A 22,618-nucleotide genomic window follows, 5' to 3' on the forward strand; every position below is an offset into this window, starting at 1 on the left:
GCCTCACTCACCTCTCAGAGTGTTTGTTGTAGGGGAGGAAGGGAAAGGTGATTGTTAGCCGCTTTGAGACTCCTTGGTGTAGTGATAAAGCGGGATATCAAATCCAAACTCTCTCTTTAAAAGAGCTATAAAGATTATCAAATCCTACAAAGTACTGAGCGCAAATACAACATTGAATCACAATGGTACAAAATCACTCAGTAAGCTGACATTATTAAGAGTTAAACAAAGGTTAGTGTACTAAATATTATTTCCCATTCTAGGTAGTTTGCTATAAGAGAAATACCAAAGATGATTATAAAAATCTAAAGCAAAAATTATTTTAAAATATGATTTCATTTCTAGATCAGACAGGATTTCTTTCACTATATATCTTTATCATATACACACAAAGCTTCTATTTTGGGGCCATGGTGTCGCCAGGAAGCCATGGATTTGTGATTTTTGTGGTGCAGGCTGTGCCCATGGCCATAATGTGTGATTTGATGGTGAGTTAGGGGTAGCCCGATGCAAAAACCCTGAGGATCCCTTAGGATCCGTGCTTTGCTACCATGTTTTTGGCCATTGCAGCCACACAAAACAGTGGGTGTGTGATTTTTGTGGTGCTGCCTACAGACTAAGATGTAGTCTAGAGTATCATGGTGGTTTTATTTTCTTTCAATATAAAAACCATAGGAATTCATGAGGATCCATGCCTCGGATCCATGTTTTTGTGGTGCTCCCTTATCCCAAAGAGCTGAGTTAAGTTTCGCTTTCTCCGTTTTCAGCCACTGGGAGTTTCCCTTCCTGGAAATGACTCAGTGATCAAGTGTAGTAATATTGAATAATAATAATTGCCAAGATAATGCACCAGGCATTCCTATCTAGGGAAGGAGCTCCATAACTTGTCTGCCGCACCACAGATGGTGCCTTCTGCCAGCCCAGCCCATTGGTCCATCGAGGTCAATATTGCATCCACTGACTGGCAGCTGCTCTGCAGGGTCTCCAGGCAGAGGGCCTTCCTAGCCATGCCTGCAGATGTCCTGGCCAGGGATGATGGGAGTTGTAGCGTGAAGCAAACAGAGGGCCCCAGGCTGACAATGCTGAAAGCGTCCTTTTCAATCTGAAGTTCTTTGCCAGCATGCTAAAAACGGATTAAGTCAAAATTAGCAACCAGATTTTTGGGAGTTCTCTTCACAGAATCAAATCCTGCTGTCCAGGGTGAGCCTGTGACTTGGATTTGGGAACTGAGTATTTGCCATCAAAAAGAATGGCCAGATTGACCAGGTAATGCAAACAGTGACCATTATCAGGTATCCTGGCAGACTGCCCCTTCAGTGATGTATGTATGATGTATTGGGCTGTGGATTTGAGCTTTAATAAAGATCACGCTTACTAGCTGTTTTGCTTCTCAATATTCTCTGGCTGGCCTCTGTTATTTTTCTCCTATCAATAGTGAACCTACATAAGGACTCTATACGGGCTCTAGGGTACCCCATAAAGGAAAAGGAGCAGTTGTTCCCTATCCCAAAGCCTATGAATGAAAATGTTACAATATGAATACCACAACTTACTAGGTGTGTGTGTTTGTGTAAAATCAAAAGCATGGGAAGCAATCCAGAAGCATTCGCTGCTACTTGAGAAAACATTCACCAAATGCAAAGACCTGAGGACATAAAAAAAGAAAAAAAGATCACGTGGTGACTGAGTTTCTGAGTTATTTCCAGGAAGGGAAACTCCTGGTGACTAAAAACTGAGAAAGTGAAACTTAACTCCCGTCTTTGGCGAGGGAGCCATGGCTGCTGCAGGGGGTCACATCCAGCGTCTCCGTGATGAAGCCACTTGCTCCATCTGCCTGGAATATTTTAAGGATCCAGTGATCATCCCAGAGTGTGGGCACAACTTCTGCCGGTCCTGCTTGATCCAGCGCTGGGGGGAATCGGAGGCAGCGGCTTCCTGCCCTCAGTGCAGAGAAACAGCCCAGAGAAGGGGCCTCATCCCCAACCGGCAACTGGCAGACTTCTTGCAATTAATCAAGATTCTCAGCGTTCAAGGAAGGAAAGAGGAAGAAAGAAAAGGAGGCGTCTGCGAGGAGCATCAGGAGCCCCTCAAGCTCTTCTGCAAAGTCCATGAAGCCCCCATCTGTGTGGTGTGTGACAGATCCAGGATACATGAAAATCACAAGGTGATTCCTCTGAAGGAGGCTTTGGAGGAATACAAGGTAGGAGATCCCTGGATCTTGAGGGGGAGAAATAGCTGTGGATTCTTCTTTTTAATTCTCAGATCCAAATTAGGCATGGCATTCATTGGTGGTTGTTTATTAAGTTAAAAGTAGTCAAGGGGAAGCCTCAGGGCTCCTGGGATGACCGGGAGGAGGAGGTTGAAGTCTTTCTCTCTGCCAGGGACAACAGGATCTCCCTTGAAATACTCACAGCAGCTTCAAAGATTTAGTACCATGGGAGAGAGTGAAAGGGTTAACCTTATCCAAATCCCCCAGTAAGGTCGCTTTGTACATATTAAGAACAGATGTACATTGCACATACACAACTAAGTAAATGCTCCTGTGCCATGCAATGTCAATAATGCCACATATTAGTAATAATAACGAAATGAAGCTGCCCCTTTTCAATTTGCGGAATGACCAGACAGCAATCTTCTGACCGAAGGAGCTACTTAGGTGGATTCTGGGCCAGCAAGAACTTCTTTGGCCCAGAAATGGAAGAAGCTGCAGCACTTAAATCTCCCCTGGTGGTCCAAGCACACGTGGGCTCTGGCTACTGCAGAGAAAATAGCTGACAAGTAGCAGAAAACCTGAATTGCCATCTGACCCAATTAAGTGGCAGAGCAGTGGAGCCAAGAGGAAGGGTGGAAAAGCCCTAGGCTTGCAGAAGAGGGGTTTGGAATGGGTGAAGTTTTGAGAAGCGCTGCTCTATCCCTGTCTCTCTAGCCTCTTGGGCTGCCTTTGCTCTTCTCCAGACTAGTTTGTTGCACTAGAAAACTTTCCCATCCCAGTTCTGCCATGCTTTTCAACCAGTGTGCTGTGGCACCTGGGGTGCCTTGAATGATGCTCAGGGGTGCTGCTGGCAACACTGGCCTCTGTCCCTCTTTCCTTCCCTCCCTCCTCGGATGCCATAGCTGCCTCCCAAAGGCTTGCGCAGCTCTTTGTTGCAGCAGCCCTGGCTACAAGCTCCGCTGGCGAATGGTGCCTCTGGGGCTGGCCAGGGGGTGTTGGCTGCCAGGAGCTGAGGCGGCCTCGGAGGAAGCAAGCAAACTGGCGAGGGGCCCTTGCTCTTGGGAAGGGACAGACAAGTCCCTGTGGGGCAGCGTGAGGAGGCACCTCTCTTTGGGACAGCTCAGAGACCAAGAGGAGGACGCCTAAGAAGAGAGGAGAGAAGAGGAGGCTGAGAGAGCCCTCCGCAAGGGATGGTGTTCGAGAGGGTGTGGGGCTGCAAGCTCTGCAAGCAAGGGGTGGCTTAACTGGGATCCTGAGCCCCACAGGGACACCGCAGAAAGAAGGTAGTTGGTCCAGGGAGTTATGCACCCTCTAGACTCCAGTATACTACTTTGCTGTTATAGCAAGGTCACAGGGCGCAAGAAGCCAGCATACTATTCACCTGCTCTCTGTGTGTCTTAATCAAACCTGACTTTTTCTTTTTCTCTTTAGCGAGAAATCTGTCGCCACCTGGAGATTCTGAGGAAAGAGAGAGAGGAAATTCTGGCCCATCAAGCAGCCCTGGACAAGGAAAGCAAAGACCTCCTTGTAAGTGTCTCTCTTGTTACTAGGGAGGGAACAATCACTTGAAGAGTTGAGTCAGGACTGAGGAGGGATGGGGAAATCTGCCCATTTCAGCTTCTCCCCATTTCTCCTTTTTCCATATCAGTTTGTTTATTCATTTATTATTCTGAAAATGAATCAAATGTTAGGGTAGCTACTTCCTTGTATAAATATTTTGATATGTACTTTACCCTCATAAATACATTTTTGTGAACAAAATTGACCTGGCTGGGTCAACCTTGAACAATTCAGAGGTGTGAATTTCAAAGGATTGCTCTGTTTTCGTCTCCATAATTTTACAGCAATAGCAAATTAGGTAAATTCACTTTTGAATGCAGCTAATTTGAGTTTATTTCCCATTGTCGTTTATTATATGAATAGCAGTGAAGGAGAAGCCTGAGGACTTGTGAGCTGAGAGGGTGGAAGTAGGTCAATTCAAATCCTGATTTACCATAAATATTACTAAAGTGTTGTCTTTCTAAATGTACATTTTTACATCCCACATATCCATGGCTAGAAAAAAAATGCTCCTTCCTTTAGGCTGTATCCCTCTGCAAAATAGAAGTCAACAGAAACAGCAATGGAGAGGGCCTCCCCTCAAAATAAAGGTTTACTTCTTTAGTAACTGGAGGTTTCATGTCTCTGAAAAATCAGAAGTGTCCTCCCTGTGGAATTCTCACAATTCTCTTCCTGATGTTTTGAAGGCTGAGCACCTTCCACACTCAGACCTCCTCTTTTCCTGCAGAAATTAACAGAAACGGAGAGGCTGAAGGCCGTGGAGAAGTTCAGAGAACTGCGCCAGTTCCTGGAAGAACAAGAAAAACGTCTGCTGACTCATGTGGAAGAGGTGGAGAAGGAGATAGCAGGGAGAAGGGATGAGCAGCTGGCCAGACTCTCCAGGAAACTCTCCTCTCTTGAGAGGATCATCCAGAAGATGAAGGAGAAGAGTCAGCAGCCAGCGAGTGAACTCCTGCAGGTAAGATGGTGGCAGGAACAGCCCAAGGCTCCAGGAAAAGGCTGCCCCTTTCATGTATGCAAGGAGTGAAGGGGCTGAGCTGATGGAGCCTCTAGACAGGTTGTAATGGACAGGAAGACCCAAGAGACCTGGGATGCTGAACTCACCTGAATGCAGACTAGAGATTCATCTGTGTTCTTGATGGAACGGGAGCTGATCTTCTGCTCTTTGCTGATGCTTTGTCTCCGAATGCCTTTCAGCTGTGGGGGGGCTTCGTCTAGGATGCATTCAGGCCTCCTTCCAACATGAGCCAGTCTCTTGACCAAGCTTCTCTTCCCATTCCCTCCGTGACTTCTGGGTTGATCCCCTTCCTCATGGATACAGATTGGCCCAAAATGGTGCTCAGTCACAGTGACCAAAGAGCAAGACAGAGGGACTCATCCAGACTGCTGCTCGTCCCAACCCCTTTCCTCCAGGAAAACCCACTGTTTACTGCTGAATTAGAGCAAACCTCAGCCAGGTTTTCTCCAGACTGACGTTTGCTTTGATGTTGCACTAAGGAGCAGGTTTTTCCTGAGGGAAAGCGGCAGGGCAAAGGCAAAACCACTTGGACTTGTATTTTCTGGGCACAGGAAAGGGAGAAGTGTGGGCGAGCCCAAAGAAAGACTGAGCAGTTTTATTACCCCTTTGGAGGCATTTTATGCTGCAGGTGCTTTTTTAATTTCCAGGTGAAAAATAGCATTAATAAATAATAAAACTTCTATGGAAGACAATTTGGGACAGTGCCCTGGTAGGATTATCCTGTAGGCTTACTTACGTCTGAATTGGACAATGCAAACTGGATTAAAGTTATTAAATTATGGAATTGTGGAGAACTTGAAATCGGAACAATTAATAATTTCAGATTGGAAATGTTATGTACTGAAGTTCTCACCCTGGGCCAGCAGGGGGATACTGCAGATAGTTATGCAAATGAAGGATCGAAAGTGACGTTCAGTGATTGGATAGTTTGTATGCAAATGAAGGGTCGAAAGTGACATTCAGTGATTGGATAGTTTTAGAAAATGGCAACAGTTACATTGTTCTGGAGCTCTATATAAGCAGGCTGACTGAGCTCCTCAGTTCAGTTCTGTTCCAGCTTACAAATAAAGAGCTGCTTGGAAGAATTGCTGTGTCGTCTGATATGTTCGCCCACAACTTAACAGGAAAAATAAAAGTGGTGAGAAACCAAAACTGGCTAATTCCGCCATCCCTACCCCAAACCTTGGCATGTGCCAGGCAGACTGACATCCGAGGGGCAGGGTCTGAGGGGGTCTTCCTAGTGTGGCCTGTGGTGTGCAGCGAATTCCCTTCTCTTTTCCCCTCTAGGATGTGAGAAGGACCTTGCAGAGGTAAGTGGATCTGGCTCATTTCCATTAGCATCACTCTTTGAAGCTGAGATGCCAGAACCTCAGACATGGCCCTCCAGGGGCTGCAGGGGGGAGACTGTAGGACTCACTCCCTGCAGCACCTCACAGGTAAAAGTAGAGCTGAACTCCTCTGAATTTGTAGCCCCCCAATTCTCCCTCCAAGGTTCAAGGTCAACTGCCTCCTCCCTCCCTCCCCACATCACTTCACAAAGGGATGGGGGCTCTTTTCTTTCTCTTGAACTTTCTGCTCATGGACTTTTTGGTAATTTCAAACATCTAGAAGAGAAAGTGCCAAAGATGCTTGGGAAGAGCTTAGGATGTACCAACAGATTTCAATGTCCAAGTAGCATCTTGTCCAAGTAGCAGCCACCCAACTCTTGGCAGCTTTGGACATCACTCACATCCTCTGGAGAAGCTCAGGGAGGGAGGGATTGCAGGCATTCCACCTCAGGGGTTTGGTTCTTAAGTCCTGGCACCTTCCCAGAAAGCTGTTAGGGGGCAGCATTGTTGGAAGCCATGGGGGCCCTCCGGTGGTGTCGCTTGGGGTTACATCTTGTCCCTTGTGCTGTTTAGCATCCTTACGAAGCCACTGACCAGGGCTTGGAGGTGGGTGTCAAGAGATGAAGCTGAATCCTGAAAATTACCTGTTGCGAAATGAACTTCAACTTTGTTCATGTTATTGAAATCTCCTGCAATAATTAGGGAGATGGGGCCACAATGGGGCCATTCATTGTTTTTCTTTTCACCAGGTATGAGGAAAGAGAGAGTCCAGAGAAGCCACTGGCTTTCCCTCCAGAGCTGAGGCACAGGATCTTGGAATCCGGTGAACTAAATCGCCTTATGGAGAATACAATGAAACAATGGAAAGGTAATGAAAAATGGCTGCCAGGATTTCACACTGGGAATTCTGTTACTTCTTCAGAACTGAACATGCTAGGCTCTTATTGCATGGAATTGAGTAACCCCAGGATACCTTCCTTCTTGGTGCTCCAGCCTTCATTTCCTCTCCCCCAGAATGGCCCATGTATATTGTGATGCTGGATCCTGTAAAGAAAGCCTCAACCAGAGTGTAGAGCAAAGTCAGGATTTTTTCATCCCATGTGCATCTCTTTACAATTATACAAAACCTCCTTTTCCTTGTGGTTCCCTGTCTGCACAATCTGGGGTTGTCCTTTTGGAGGTTCTCCTGCTCTGAATTGAGTCAAAGGGCATTAAGAAGCCCCCAGTCCAAGAATGTAGAGCCCAATTTCAGGGACAAAGTAAGCTTGCTCTATGATTGTTGAGTTTTAAATCTTTAGTTATTTTCATAGATTCTTCCTATGATTTTCTTCTTTTTAATTATTTTTTGTACAATTCAATTAATATTTAATAATTGTACTTGAATTTAAGGATGCCACATTATAAAATGTTAGTTTTGTATGGAGATTTATCTCAGGTGGAATAATGTTGCCCTTACACTTTATATCTTTCTGCTTCCTCAGATGCTCTGTTATACAGAAAACCGATTCAGAAAGGTAAATTTCCAGGGGAGGAACAATTTCACAGGAGGGATAGGGACTGATAATTCATGGGTGTTGAACCGTCTGTTCTGCAGACTTTGGGACCCCCATCAATGGCGTCACTCTGGGAAATGATCCTCTAGTGGTGTTTGGGTTCTTTGTCGGTCCCAAGAATGAACTGGGCAGGAGGTTGAAGGCTTGGGTTGGGGGCAGAGCTTGTCCCTGTGAAGAACCTGCACACCAGTCTGAGTTAATTTTCCGCCAATAGACTATTATCTTGGTTTCCCCTTTAATTTTATAGATTTTGCTTTCTTTCATAAAATTTATATACTGCTTGATTGTGGGGAAAAGCCTCAGAGCCTTACAATATGTTACAAAAGCCCTTAAGGAGAATCCTGCAGGGTCAGTCCAATGTCCATCTTGTCGAGTTCTCATGTATAAGGAATAAGTGTGTTAAGAAGGGCACCCGCAAGCACCCAGTCCCTCCTCCGCCTCCTGCCAGGCTGGTCTCCCAGCAGCAGAGCCAAGGCCTGAGCCGCCTCTTCCTCAGAGTTTCAACCTCACCAGCCATTTCTCATGCTTCAGCCATCCCCATCTCCTCAGAGTTCCCACAGTTCTTTCGAGATCAGCCCTATTCCTTTTTTTGTAATTATATTTTATTAATTTTCCATACATTCATACCACATTACAATTTCTATTAAATTTTCCGTTTTTGACTTCCTTCGGCTTCTCTGCCAATCATCCAAATTCTAACTTCTTTAATTACACATTTCCAAATTTTGCTATTGCCTTTATACCTACCCCCCACTTCTATTTTGCCTTTTTACAATATTTCTTATACTGTTAAAGAGCTTCTCTAAAGGCCACTAACGTTATTCCATTATCACTTATACATTCCCAGTATTCAGCTAATTTTCCCCAGTCCTCGATGAACTTTTGATCTCGTAGATATCTGATCTTCCCAGTCAGTTTATCAAGTTCTGCATAGTCCATCAGCTTCATTCTCCACTCCTCCAACGTGGTATTTGTTCTTGTTTCCATTTCTGGGCCAGAGATCAGCCCTATTCCATGAGGGAGGACTCCCCATTGCACGAGTCCCTTGGAATTACAGGGTAAAGCTCTGCCGATTCTTCCTCTGCAATTTGGTTTGTCAGCATACTTGGAAATTCCAGTTTCAACAGCTTTGCCCCACCAGTTTACTTGGGGCAGATGTTGAACCTTTCTTCATCCATCCAGTTCAGATCCCCATTTCATTTGTGGATTTTGAATGATTGTATTCCGCCATTTCCTAGTATGGTTTACCATTTCTCATATTCCCATGAAATCATGAATTAGCAGAGTTTGAAAGGATCCCAAGGATCATCTAGTCCAACCCCCTGCAATGCAGGAATTACAGCTAGACACGTTAGTTGTCTTAATTACTTAGGCCTAGTGATATTACATTCTCAAGAATAATCTTTTGGAGAATATTTAACATCACTACTTAGGCCTATAGTTGTCGTCTTTGCATGATTTAATCTTTTGATTGAAATAAGGAAACAACAGAAGCTATGATATGGTGATGTTTTGTAAAAAAAGATTTATTTTTTAGCTATTGCATTGTAGCCTGTTAAGAATGTCTTTTTGCTTCCTCAGATGTTCAGTCATTCAGACATCTTCAGAGAGATAAATTTCACATGGAGACCCCAATTCGCAGGAGGGGGGGGGACTAGTGTTTCATGGTTGCCACGTGTCCTCTTTTTGTAGGTCCTCTACATTCATGATTGGGACGCGGGTGGCGCTGTGGGTAAAAGCCTCAGCGCCTAGGGCTTGCTGATTGAAAGGTCAGCGGTTCGAATCCCTGCAACGGGGTGTGCTCCCGTTGCTCGGTCCCAGCGCCTGCCAACCTAGCAGTTCGAAAGCACATCAAAGTGCAAGTAGATAAATAGGGACCGCTTACCGGCGGGAAGGTAAACGGCGTTTCCGTGTGCAGCTCTGGCTTGCCAGAGCAGCGATGTCACGCTGGCCACGTGACCCGGAAGTGTCTCCAGACAGCGCTGGCCCCCGGCCTCTTGAGTGAGATGGGCGCACAACCCTAGAGTCTGTCAAGACTGGCCCGTACGGGCAGGGGTACCTTTACCTACATTCATGATTAAAATTTCTCCCCTAGGTGGATTCTTAAAATTATAAAATTGGCAAATTGTCTCAAGTTATTTGGTTTGGTTTACAGTAAACCATTTACATTTTTCTAGTGCATTAGACTCAGATCTAAGGCACCCATCTAAGCTAGCCTAGAGCAGAGAATCACAACAGAGCAGCATCTTAAGCTAGCCACATCCTGTATAAAACCCTTCTCTTGTGGCTGAACTAAAAGGACGCTGGCTCAGCTACAAGATCTTGGAGAAGGAGTGTGGGAGGGGAAGAGTTAACACCCCCCCTGCCCTTAAGGAGAGTCCATATGTAGATGTTTAACAGTTTAATAAATTGTTCTGTGCCCACTTGTGTTCACAAAGCTGTGAACAGGAGCCCAAATACTTTCATGTGGCAAGCGAGGGAGCAATATGTATTATTATTATTCTTTTGTTGTTGAAATTTCAGAACATTGCTACTAGCAGTATATCACAGCTTTGAAAGCCTACAAAGAGTAGGGGTATTTAAAATGAGTGTCGTCATAGCGATCCATGGTTAAGAGTAGAAGTTGGCAAATGTGTCCTCTTTTTTGCTCTTCAAAATATGTCAACTCTACACTTGCCTAGCATGACTGGTAACTTTTTGAGTTATTCCCCCTTTCCCCCAGGGAACTAGTCTTATGGTATATATTAAATCCAAAAGAGAAGCATGGAATAAGCAGTCCTTTGTAAAATTGCCCTGCCACCTGCCTCTTCTTCCCTGGCGGCAAGGCCTGAACTTCCTTTTTTTTAAAAAAAATATATTTATTAAAATTTTCCAGATTTAATACAAAAAATCAAAAAAGAAAAAACAAAAAAAATTAAAAAACACATAAAGTTTACAATTCCATATTTTCAATACCATATTTCCCTGACTTCCCCACACCTCCCCTTCTTGTATTCCAATTCAAATTGTTAGTTCAACAAGTTCCTATCCCCAGTTTTTAACCTTTTTATATTTAATTCATTTTAGAAAAACCAATTTTAACTTATAGACATCCATATTTATACCTCAGTGCTGAAACCTTTTTCTCAAGTCGACCCAAATTCCCTTCCACGAATTCCCCAATTTTCATATTAATAACCAAACAAACAATAAAAAACAGATTATAATTGTACACCCTTTGGATTCCCAGACCCCACCACCCCCTTTCCCGGTTTCGATCCCCAGCAAATGTCCATCAGTCTTAATCTACTATCAGCCTGGAGATCTCACGTCCGAGGCTCTTAACTCTCTCTCAGTTCCTCTTTGCCGGTTTTTTTGATAGTCCTTAGTATTAAACACCAGATCTCGGAGGAGCTCTGTCCCAATAAGGTCCATGTTTCTTCCAGCCAGACCTCCATGCTTAAAAGTAGGGCCCAAAAGTCCAGTTGTCGCGAAAACTCCAGCTTCCACTTTAATCAAATTTGTAATCCATAGGTCTTCAGATCTCCACATAAGGAGATCTCTCCATTCTTCAATCTCCAATTCAAACCAGATTTTCATCATCCAGTACTTATTTTCCCTTGTAATCATCATGTCAGGCCTCTGGTTTATTTCTTATTTTCCTTTGTAAGCATCCTGTCAGGCCTCTGGCTCTTCTTTGTCATTTGCAAAATTACAGCTCCTCCTTCCTTCTCCTCAGGAACAACATATGTCTCCTTCTGTCCAGCTGCATGGGCTTCCTGAGTCAAATCCTTATCCAATTCAGTAATGTTATTTACTGTTAAGTTCAGAGTTGCAACATTTGTAGCCAAAACATCAATTTGGCCTTGTAACTTTCCCAAGAGAACAAAAACTCTGTCTAACCCAGCCTGAGTTTTCCCTCCTCCAGCCATTCTTGTAATGTCCCAAATCCCCCTCTAGAGGGATTTTGGTAACTTAGTATTCTTTCCAGTTCAAATCCAAAAGTCAGATTAGTTTGTATCAGTTGTTCCTTGTTTTCAACAAAATAAAACCAAATTGCAACAAATATATCCAGCAGAGACAGCAGAAACAAAGTTCTCTTTTTCCTTCTTGACACCTGGTTTTGACAGCTGTCAAACTCTTCTACTTCTCCTCAACAGGCTCTCTCGTGAATCACTCCCGGGTCCGGGGTGTGTGTGTGTGTGTGTGACACTTCGGCTCTCAAAATTAGCTCTTATCCTTCAGTAAAATTACTTATATTTATACTGCCAAATCGTGAAATTAATATCTTTTGTCCAATAGAAAAAAAAGAAGTTCTCTCGACCTTAGTTAACTAGTCCTTGCTTTAAATTTTTTACAAGACGGGGAGGCGGACTTCCTGTTTGCACCTTCCCCGATCGTACCAAATTCAAAAGAAAATTTCCTTGACAAGTCCAATTTCCGTACTACTCTCGGGTTGTTACTTTTAGAGTCCAATTGTTCACAAGAAGAAGTCAGCGCTCTCCGACCATGGCACGCGGCTTCACTCCACAGGAGGAGCAGTCGACTCTCAGCACCGCGCCGCTCACCCCGTCCCCCATTCCGAAGCCTTTAAAAAGGCTCCTTCGCAGGTCGGGGGGGCGCAAATGGTGCCCGCCGAGTCACCAGGTTCACAGGCTTCAGTGCCTGTGATTTCTAAGGGTCCCCGCGTCGCCGCAGCGGCAAGACCCAGCTCCTGTAGAGCCGATTCCCTTCGGAGCTCGGAGGGAATCCGCCATTAGCCGTTCGCGCTAACCCGGACTTCCAAGATGGTAGAGAGGAAGGAAAGACCAAGTGGGTGAGAGAGATGGAGAGCAGGAATAAACAGGCTCCCCACTTAATGTGATTTATAATTTTTATTATTATTATTATTATTATTATTATTATTATTATTATTATTATTAGAACAGGGGGGTCCTCATCTCCCAGCCCAACCCAGAGGTCTCCAAAGGCCAATTCCCACAGATATTATCAGAGGAAAGCAGCTTCTCTCCTCTCCTGCCTCCTCCAATTCTCCTCTCTTTCCCCTTAGATAACACAGAAGAGATGAGTAAAAGGGTTCCTGGGTGGTTTTTCCTCCTAGAAAATGCCTGGGTTGAGAGGAGGGCAGGAATAATACACATTGAATATAAGAAAGTGAAGGGAACTGATTTAAAAACCATCAAGGAAGATATTTATTCTGATGAGAGTCTGCAAGGAGAAGTCTCAGTCTAGCATGCGATACAAAGAAATCCCCTTGATCTGAAAGGGAATCTGGGGTTTTTGGGGTGTTTTTTATTTATTTATCAAGGTGTCCATTTCTGTCTCTTGGCTGACTCTGCATATTCTTCTCTTTCCCTCATCTTCTCCCCCACAGCAAATGTCACTCTGGATCCAGACACAGCCCATCCCAGGCTCATCCTGTCCGAGGATCAGAAAAGCGTGAGAAGGGGAGACAAACCTCAAGCCCTGCCTGATAATCCTGAGAGATTCAGTGACTGGCCTTGTGTGTTGGGACGTGAGGGATTCACAGCAGGCAGACATTTCTGGGAAGTCACTGTGGAAAGTGGGGAATGGTGGGCTTTGGGGGTCGCCAGGAAGTCTGTGGAGAGAAAGGGCATCTTCCCCTTAAGGCCTGAGAGAGGGATCTGGGCTGTGGGGAAGAGGGGAGAGAAGTACTTGGCCTGCACCTCCCCTGATTCCTCTCCTCTGTCCCTGAGTGAGGAGCCCAGGAGGATCCGGGTGACTCTGGACTATGAAGGGGGACGTGTGTCTTTTTCTGGCGCTGACTCAGGAGCAGAACTCTACACGTTCTCAGGAGCCTCGTTCTCTGGAGAGACCCTCCTCCCTTTCTTTCGTCTGGATGACTTTGAAACCCCCCTCATTATCTCCTGAGGAGACTAAATCTGCCTCTCAGGCCCAGCAGGAGTTTCTCTCCAGACCAGAGTGACTGACATAAAACCATTTACCCGCCAAGAGCAGGTTGGGCAGTTTTCCAAGGGCCCTTTGAGAGGATTCATTCCAGTCAAAATCAGCAGAAATAACCAAACAAAAATGCTTTGCTCTTGCTTTGCATTTTCCTTCCTTTTCCCAGAATTCCCTCTGCAGCTTACTTCTTAAAGAGACAGTCACACTTTTAGGAGTCCTAATAAATTTTCTCACCTTCAGTCTTGTTTTCCTTTTGAGGTGTCTGATTTGGCAGAGGACAAGACTCTTAATCCCAGGGTTGTGGGTCTGAGCCCCACGTTGGGCAAATGTTCCTGCCCAGGGGGTGGGACTAGATGACCCTCAGGACCCCTCACAACTCCGCAATTCTAGGAAACCTTCCTCTCACCACAATACCTTATGCAGCTGTGAAAATGCATGCATCGTTGGATTAATAGAGGAGTATAAAATGAACCCCTTCACCCAAGTCAGGCAGGATAGCTCCTTGCTCTGGAGACCTCAGATGGGAAGAAAAAGAGAAAAAATTTGAACAGGGCGTCAGCTTCAAATGCCCTCTGCAAATACAGCCTCGCCATCTCCATGTTGGGATACTTCAGAGGCTTCAGGGAGCTTCAGAGGCTTGGAAAAACTCCATTCCAGCTCTTTATGTGAGCCGTGAGTCTTTTTCACTTCAGAGACTCCTTATCTTGGCTCCCATTAATCTTGAGGCCTGCTTGGCTCGGCTCCCAGGCCAATTAGCCGCCGGAGTTCAAAGAGGCTGCCGCGGCAACAGAAAAGCCTCATTTGGTTTCGCTTTTCCCACACATACCTCAGCAGTCTGTCGCAGTCTTACTCTCCTGTAAGTGCCGTGAATCTGGGCCCGAAACCTGTTGTTGGGATACTGCCAGGGAGATAAAGTCCATCATGACTCCACGTCGTCTCCAGACGTCCATCAATCTCCCGTAGACAAGCAGTATCAGCAAATAGCGACACGAGCTTCCAGAAAACAGATTGCCACATTCCTGGGCTCATGCACACTCTATCAGCAGATAATGCACAGCAAAAGTCGCACTCAGGAGAGCATTATTTACAAGTTTTATTCAGCGTTGATCAGAACAAAAAAACATGACTGCCTGCTTCAGTGTCTCCGACACACACACAGAGAGAACGAAAGCAACAGAAAAACATAAACATCCTGTGAACAGGAAATACGCAGACTGTGACACAAACATCCTGCTCCCTTTTAAGGTGGAACGGAAATATCCTAACACTCCACATGTTGTCAGAAGTAAACCTTCTTGCATTGAGTGGGGCTTCTCCTCAGTTAAATGTATTTTGAGTGGATGCATTAACGTTCCTTATTTACAGCCTGGATTCTGTATATTGGGGGCATCAAATGGGGTGTCCTCTGGATAATGCTGGACTCCAGCTCCCCTATGACTCATTCAGCATGGCCAGGGGTCAGAGAGGATGGGAATTGCAGTCCGGCAGCTTCCAGAAGGGGCCCCATGGGCTGTACTGCCCTATACATTCTGCAGGGCACCTTCCCTGTGTTCCTCAGCCCCACCCCAAATACACAGTGCTCCCCCAAGGAGTGTCTTTTCAGCACCAGGTGCATCTGATTTCTCTCCTTAGATACTAAGAGCTAGAACAACACATGCCTGTGGAATTGACCCCTCTCAAAGATCAGGCAGGACTCACTCTGGCTCCACTATCAGGGCCACTGACTACTGACCGCTGCAGCCTGCTCTCCTTTCCCTGCGTTTTCCATGGGGTGGTGGCACATGATGGAATAAAGACACCTTCCCCCCACCTGCCTGAGCACCACCTCCCCTTCCACCATCCCCTATATGATGTTGGCCTCCTTTGTGTGTCATCGTACGTTTCCCTGTGAGCCTCCACTCACCCCGTGGAAGGACACAAAAGTGTCCCATTTGGTCCAGCACCCAAGAAGGGCCACCCAGACGCCTGTGGAAAACCTGCAAGCAGGACCAGAGAGCAAAAGCAGCCTTGCCCCCCCGCAGCCTCCAGCAACCGATCTTTACAAGCATGGGAGCCAACTTGAATAAAAATATTTTTGGTGGGGGGAGCAGATAAGCCCTAATCCTCTCACCTTCGGCTTGGTTTTATCCCTCGGTCACCTCCAGCACCTTCCCCTGCTCCTTGGCGGTGGCACGCACCCCTTTCCCCGGGCACCCTGAGCTGGGGGTCTGGCCCAATGCCCACCCCCACTGCTGACAGGCAACACCACGCAGCCCCTTCCACACCATCCTTGGTCAAAAAAGCAGCCCTCATTACAAATGGCAGGGGCCAAAGGCCACATTGGGAACCCCAGGGAGAAGCTGACTTGAGTGGCCATTTTGCCTAGAATGGACAATGCCCCCCCCAAAACACACTCACACACACACAAATGTTGGCTGTGTCCCTAACACATTTCTCTTGCATTGGCAGTCAAAATGCAGAAAAATAATGGGAGCACTAAGCATGTTCAAGAATGCTGTTTGAAGGCGCACAACACAGTGGGACTTTAAATGACACAATGGATGAAACATCAGGGCTTAGATTGAACCCTTTTTAAAGTAGGCCATGCTGGAAATAGGCATACATAGAACTGAGCAAATGCCAATATTGCATGAAGTTGCAGAGCAGAGAGAGAGAGAGAACCCAATAAGGGTTATTCCATTGCTATGGTTCAGAGCTGCCTTGGGCTCTTCCGCAATTGTCCCCTAGTAAGAGTCACTCCAACACTGTTTCTACCCCAACTGGTCATTATAACTTGAAGAACTAGTACTGAGCTTGTTCCTTTCCTCCTCCCTCCCCATTCCCCTTTCCTTTTATGTCACCTCTTTTAGCTTGTTTTTCATTGATCTGTGAAACTGCATTCTTACTTCACCACAAACAGATGCTTATGTTCAAAGAAAGTGGTTTGAGAATCGCATTCACACTAAATCAAGCATTGTGCAACCAGCAAGTTTTCAAACCGTAGTGATGGGTGGAGAAGAGAAACAAACTGCTATGACTGTCGGAAATGCAGCTTAAATTGTGGCAAGGTGTTGTGAGCATGTGCTAGCAACATGGGTCCCTAGTGCTGGTGAAATTGTTTATTCCCCCCTCACCCCACTTTTTATCCCTAAAACAGCTCTGTGAGGTTGACTAGTATCAGGATGAGCAACTGGTCCAGGGGACTCTGAATTCCTAAAGCTAAAAAGGGACTTGAACCCAACTCTCCCCAAGACCAAGTTTCTAGGCATCTGGTTGTCTCCCCCTCTCTGCTGCCCAAAGTCAACGATGGCTGGCTGAAAAGTGATGCATTTACCTGCTTGCACATATTGTTGTTGTTCTTGTTTAGTTGTTTAGTCGTGTCCGACTCTTCGTGACCCCATGGACCAGAGCACGCCAGGCACTCCTGTCTTCCACTGCCTCCCGCAGTTTCGTCAAACTCATGCTGGTAGCTTCGAGAACACTGTCCAACCATCTCGTCCTCTGTTGTCCCCTTCTCCTTGTGCCCTCAATCTTTCCCAACATCAGGGTCTTTTCCAGGGAGTCTTCTCTTTTCATGAGGTGGCCAAAGTATTGGAGCCTCAGCTGCAGGATCTGTCCTTCCAGTGAGCACTCGGGGCTGATTTCCTTCAGAATGGATAGGTTTGATCTTCTTGCAGTCCATGGGACTCATGCTTTTGATCTGGAATCTCAGCTAACAAAGGAAGGTTCCTCAGGGATATCCCCTCTGGCACAGCTTCCCTGGGTGGGAATTCTCCACCTTGATCTCCCTCCTTTTACCTGCAGGTGATGGTGAAACTGAAAACATTTTTTAAACGTATGTGTGGGAAACCCAAAAGCAGGACCTGAGCACAAGACCCCCTCCCCTTCTAGAGTCTCCAGCAACCGCTCTTCAGGAGGATTCCTGCTTCCAACCACAGAGGCAGGGCATATAACCACCCAAAGTCTTATCCTCAAGGAATTTTATCTAATCCTCTCTTAAAGCCCCCCAGGTTTTTCAGCCATTGCAAGGGACCACACTTCATCAGGAATATAGGAAGACTTCACAATGTGTAGTAAAATTGATTAATAATAATTGCCAAGATAATGCACCAGGCATTCCTATCTAGGGAAGGAGCTCCATAACTTGTCTGCCGCACCACAGATGGTGCCTTCTGCCAGGCCAGCCCATTGGTCCATCGAGGTCAATATTGCCTCCACTGACTGGCAGCTGCTCTGCAGGGTCTCCAGGAAGGGGGCCTTCCTAGCCATGCCTGCAGATGTCCTGGCCAGGGATGATGGGAGTTGTAGCGCGAAGCAAACAGAGGATTCCAGGGAAACAATGCTGAAAGTGTCCTTTTCAATCTGAAGTCAAACTTAGCAACCAGATTTTTAGGAGTTCTCTTCATGGAATCAACTCCAATTCAAAAATGACAAGGAAGCCTGTTATAGGAATTCTAAGGTTATATATATATATATATATATATATATATATATATATATATATTAATAACTGTACAAGACAAGCACATACGTAAGTATATAAACCACATGTCTGAAATAGTGCAGGAGAACATTCCTGCAGCCATTTTGACTCCCAAATTGACCTCAAATGTTTCTCTGCAAGGAAGAAGGAAAATGGAAAACCACCCAATAGGAACAACTATACATATGTGGTGGAGGTGTGAGGAAATTAAGAAATTTTGGATACTAGTACACGAAGAACTAAAGAAGATGTTGAAAATATCAATAACAAAGAAACCAGAGATATATCTCCTTGGATTGATAGATGATGAGATACCACGGGGGGGAGAAGAATTTTTCTATATGCAAGTACAGCTGCTAGAATAGTGATTGCTGCTAAGTGGAAGTCAAAAACCATAGCCACAAAGGAGGAATGGATTTGTAAACTAAATGAATATTTAATTCTGGCAAAATTAACTGCTATAATAAGAAATCAGTCGAATCAAAAATTTAAAAAGGAGTGGAAATGTTTTGATTAATATATTGCAAAATATTGCTCAAAAAAGATATGCTAATATGCCTAGATTAAAATGTGAAGTACTGGATGGAAGAAAAATTAGTAAAAAAAAGATAATAAGAATATATAGATGATTAGAGAAGGTTGTAGAATGCAAAGATTATTGTAAATTGTATAATGTGGAGGAAATGGAGTGGGGGAGGAGGGGGAAGTGGGAGGAAGGAGAAAAGAATAATATGATGGATTGAGGAAATAGAAATGTGAAAACGGAAAACCTCCCCATTGTCTCTTCGCTCACAAATCCTGTCTTAAGGGCGTACCTGTGTATGAACAGGGTGAGCCTGTGACCTGGATTTGGGAACTGAATATTTACCATCAAAAAGAATGGTCAGATTGACCAGGTAATGCAACCAGTGACCATTATCAGGTATCCCGGATTTCTGCTGTAGACCGCCCCTTCAGTGATGTATGTATCATGCATTGGGGGGTGGACTTGAGCTACAGGGTGGCAATTTCAAAAGTCTATATAAGGGTTTGCATACCAATGTTCTGGCTTCCTCCTCCCTCCTGCGTGGGGGTGGGGGGTGAGCACCCTGTTGCAACAGCTGTAATAAACATCATGCTTACTAGCTGCTTTGCTTCTCAATATTCTCTGGTTGGCCTCTGTTATTTTTCTCCTATCAATAGTGAGCCTACGTAAGGACTCTATACGGGCTCCAGGGTGCCCCATAAGGGGAAAGGAGCAGTTTTTTCCTATCACAAAGCCTATGAATGAAAATGTTACAATATGAATACCACAACTTACTAGGTGTGTGTGTTTGTGTGTAATCAAAAGCATGGGAAGCAGTCCAGAAGCATTCGCTGCCACTTGAGAAAACATTCACCAAATGCAAAGACCTGGCGACATGTTTTTTTTAAAAAAAGATCATGTGGTGACTGAGTTTCTGAGTCATTTCCAGGAAGGGAAACTCCCAGTAGCTGAAAACGGAGAAAACGAAACTTACCTGGGACTTTTGCCTGAGGGAGCCATGGCTGCTGCAGGGGGTCACATCCAGCGACTCCGTGATGAAGCCACTTGCTCTATCTGCCTGGATTACTTCAAGGATCCAGTGACCATCCCAGAGTGTGGGCACAACTTCTGCCGATCCTGCCTGATCCAGTGCTGGGGGGAATCGGAGGCAGAGGCTTCCTGCCCTCAGTGCAGAGAAAGAGTCCAAAGAAGGAGCCTCATCCCCAACAGGCAACTGGCAAACTTCGTAGAAATAGCCCAGAATCTCAGCCTTCAAGAGGGAAAGGAGGAAGGAGGGAAAGGAGGAGTCTGCGAGGAGCACCAGGAGCCCATGAAGCTCTTTTGCAAGGAGGATGAAGCCCTCATCTGCCTGGTGTGTGACAAATCAAAGGAACATGAAAATCACAAGGTGATTCCTCTGAAGGAGGCTATCGAGGAATACAAGGTAGGAGATCCCTGGATCTTGAGGGGGAGAAATAGCTGTGGATTCTTCTTGGGAGGTTTTCTTCTTAATTCTCAGGTCCAAAGTAGGCATGGCATGAATTGGTGGTGGTTTATTATGTAAAAAGCAACAAAGAGGAAGCCTGAGGGCTCCTGGGATGACTGGGAGGAGGGAGTTGAAGTCTTTCTCTCTGCCAGAAAGGGTTGACCTCATTCACATCCCCAGCAGGTTGCTTTGTAAATATCTAGAACACTACAAATAGCTCCACTTCCCAGTGGGGAGGAGGTGTGGACTTTGTCCCCCCTTGCCTGGGGGATCCCTGCCAAGGCAGAGCCCGGCCAGCCAATCCGGTGGCCGGGTGTGTGGGTGTGTGTGGCCTCGAGGAGCTTCCTCTTTGGCTTGCTCCCTCGATCACCCGCCCTCCCTCCCTATTCGCAGGTTAGGCACTGGCCTTGCTATGGACTTCGGTTCGTCGCCTTGGTTGTCCGAGGGGCCTGGTAGGGATTTTTCCACTTGGCAAATTGGCACTGGCCACTTGGTTTTCGCCTACCTCACAGCAATCGTCACAACTTTGTTAGGGTTGCGGTTAGGCATTGTTTGACCTTGTGGAGGGGAGGGGAGGTGTGGCCACCACCTGCCCCTCCATGCTTGAGGGTATTCCATTACAGGAACCGGGGGGGGGGGGGTCTTGATCTTGTTGGAAGCCCAGTTGGGGGCTGGGGTCTTGACACGACCCCCACGGGAACACCAAGGGGAGTTTGAGTTGGTTCGCTTCAACAGGGCTCCCCCTACTGGTGGCTTACCCTTACTGGACTTCCTGCACAGTGGGAGGAGTCTGATATAGTCGGGTCCAATCAATGCCTAAGCCAATGCCGCTCACATTCTGTAATTCAATAAAGTTGTGGCCAAAATTTGCCCAATAACATAAACCTAATATCTGTGTCCTTGTGTGAGTTATTTCCCAACGAGGGGGTGGCTGTGGGGTCTCGACACGCAAATGTAAATTGCACCTACACCACTAAGTACGTGTCTCCTTTGGCTAGCAGGATCCCTCCTCAATGCCCTGCAAAGCAGAGAGCAGCAAGGGATCAGTTGGGGGGGGAGGAATTTCCCAGATGGTGCAGGATTCCCCCCCCCCCAAGTATCTGTTGGAAGCAGATTTAGGAGGGTATGCGTGGAAGCACCTATTTCTGAGGAGCACGCTTTTCCCAAATGGCAAAGGACTCAGTCATTCAGAGCAGCATCTGCAAAGACTAGGGGGGAAGATAATTTTTCCATGACAACTCAGAATTGGACCTGTGCTATTATATAAAAAGATAAAATTCTACTTCTGCTTCAGAAGAAACTTTTTAAAAATGCCTTTTAATCCCTTTTAAAATAATTCACTTGTTCTGCTACAGTGGTGCAAAAATGCTCCTTTGCCATGCAATGCTAATAGTGCCACAAAATAGTAATGATAATGAAATGAAGCTGCCCCTTTGCACTTGCGGGATGACCAGACAGCAATCTTCTGACCGAAGAGCTACTTAGGTGGATTCTGGCCCAGCAAGAACTTCTTTGGCCCAGAAATTGAGGAAGCTCTTAAATCTCCCCTGGTGGTCCAAGCACACGTGGGCTCTGGCTACTGCAGAGAAAATAACTGACAAACAGCAGAAAACCTGAATTGCCATCTGACCCAATTAAGTGGCAGAGCAGTGGAGCCAAGAGGAAGGGTGGAAAAGCCCTAGGCTTGCAGAAGAGGGGTTTGGAATGGGTGAAGTTTTGAGAAGCGCTGCTCTATCCCTGTCTCTCTAGCCTCTTTGATACTAGACTGATACATCCCAGATTGGATCCTGCCTCACCCCTTCCTCCTCCACCTCCTCCTCCTCTTCTCCTCCTCCTCCTCCCACATCTCCCTGGGACCTCAACATGAGAAGTCAGGCTGGAAGTCTCTTCAGAGAAGACAAAGGAGCGAGCATGGCTGCCTTTGCTCTTCTCCAGACTAGTTTGTTGCGCTGGAAAACTTTCCCATCCCAGTTCTGCCGTGCTTCTCAACCCGTGTGCTGTGGCACCTGGGGTGCCTTGAATGATGCTCAGGGGTGCTGCTGGCAACACTGGCCTCTGTCCCTCTTTCCTTCCCTCCCTCCTCGGATGCCATAGCTGCCTCCCAAAGGCTTGCGCAGCTCTTTGTTGCAGCAGCCCTGGCTACAAGCTCCGCTGGCGAATGGTGCCTCTGGGGCTGGCCAGGGGGTGTTGGCTGCCAGGAGCTGAGGCGGCCTCGGAGGAAGCAAGCAAACTGGCGAGGGGCCCTTGCTCTTGGGAAGGGACAGACAAGTCCCTGTGGGGCAGCGTGAGGAGGCACCTCTCTTTGGGACAGCTCAGAGACCAAGAGGAGGACGCCTAAGAAGAGAGGAGAGGAGAGGAGGTTGAGAGAGCCCTCTACAAGGGAGGGTGTTTGAGAAAGGGTGAGGGGCTGCAAGCTCTGCAAGCAAGGGGGGACCTAACTGGGATCCTGAGCCCCACAGGGGTGCTGCAGAAAAAAGGTAGTTGGTCGAGGGAGTCATGCACCCAAAACGGTTGAAAACCTCTAGACTTCAGTAAACTACTTTGCTATTATAGGAAGGCCACCGGGCCCAAGAAGCCAGTGTAATATTCA

The 22,618-nt window shown here is 46.3% G+C and overlaps 2 protein-coding genes across 3 annotated transcripts in view; both read left to right on the top strand.

The window, feature by feature from the left end:
* The first annotated feature begins 1,740 nt into the window (after positions 1–1,740).
* LOC128409264 (E3 ubiquitin-protein ligase TRIM41-like) lies at positions 1,741–13,814 on the top strand. Of its 2 annotated transcripts, XM_053379599.1 has the most exons (7): positions 1,741–2,200; positions 3,644–3,739; positions 4,500–4,730; positions 6,078–6,100; positions 6,868–6,986; positions 7,600–7,632; positions 13,025–13,814. In XM_053379599.1, exons 1-7 carry the CDS (start codon positions 1,775–1,777, stop codon positions 13,540–13,542), a joined length of 1,446 nt encoding a protein of 481 aa, XP_053235574.1. In that variant the 5' UTR covers positions 1,741–1,774; the 3' UTR covers positions 13,543–13,814. The 2 variants fall into 2 exon arrangements, with proteins under 2 accessions (XP_053235574.1, XP_053235575.1); XM_053379600.1 differs by lacking the exon at positions 7,600–7,632.
* A 5,474-nt stretch (positions 13,815–19,288) lies between these two features.
* Positions 19,289–22,618, top strand: part of LOC128409247 (E3 ubiquitin-protein ligase TRIM11-like) — a 35,175-nt gene continuing 31,845 nt past the window's right edge. The window contains exon 1 of the mRNA XM_053379568.1: positions 19,289–19,986. Within this exon, the coding sequence (XP_053235543.1) occupies positions 19,420–19,986 (567 nt within the window). The 5' untranslated portion in view covers positions 19,289–19,419. The remainder of the gene's footprint in view (positions 19,987–22,618) is intronic.

This window comes from Podarcis raffonei, chromosome 2 (genome assembly GCF_027172205.1).
Source record: "Podarcis raffonei isolate rPodRaf1 chromosome 2, rPodRaf1.pri, whole genome shotgun sequence".
Taxonomy (NCBI): Eukaryota; Metazoa; Chordata; class Lepidosauria; order Squamata; family Lacertidae; genus Podarcis; species Podarcis raffonei.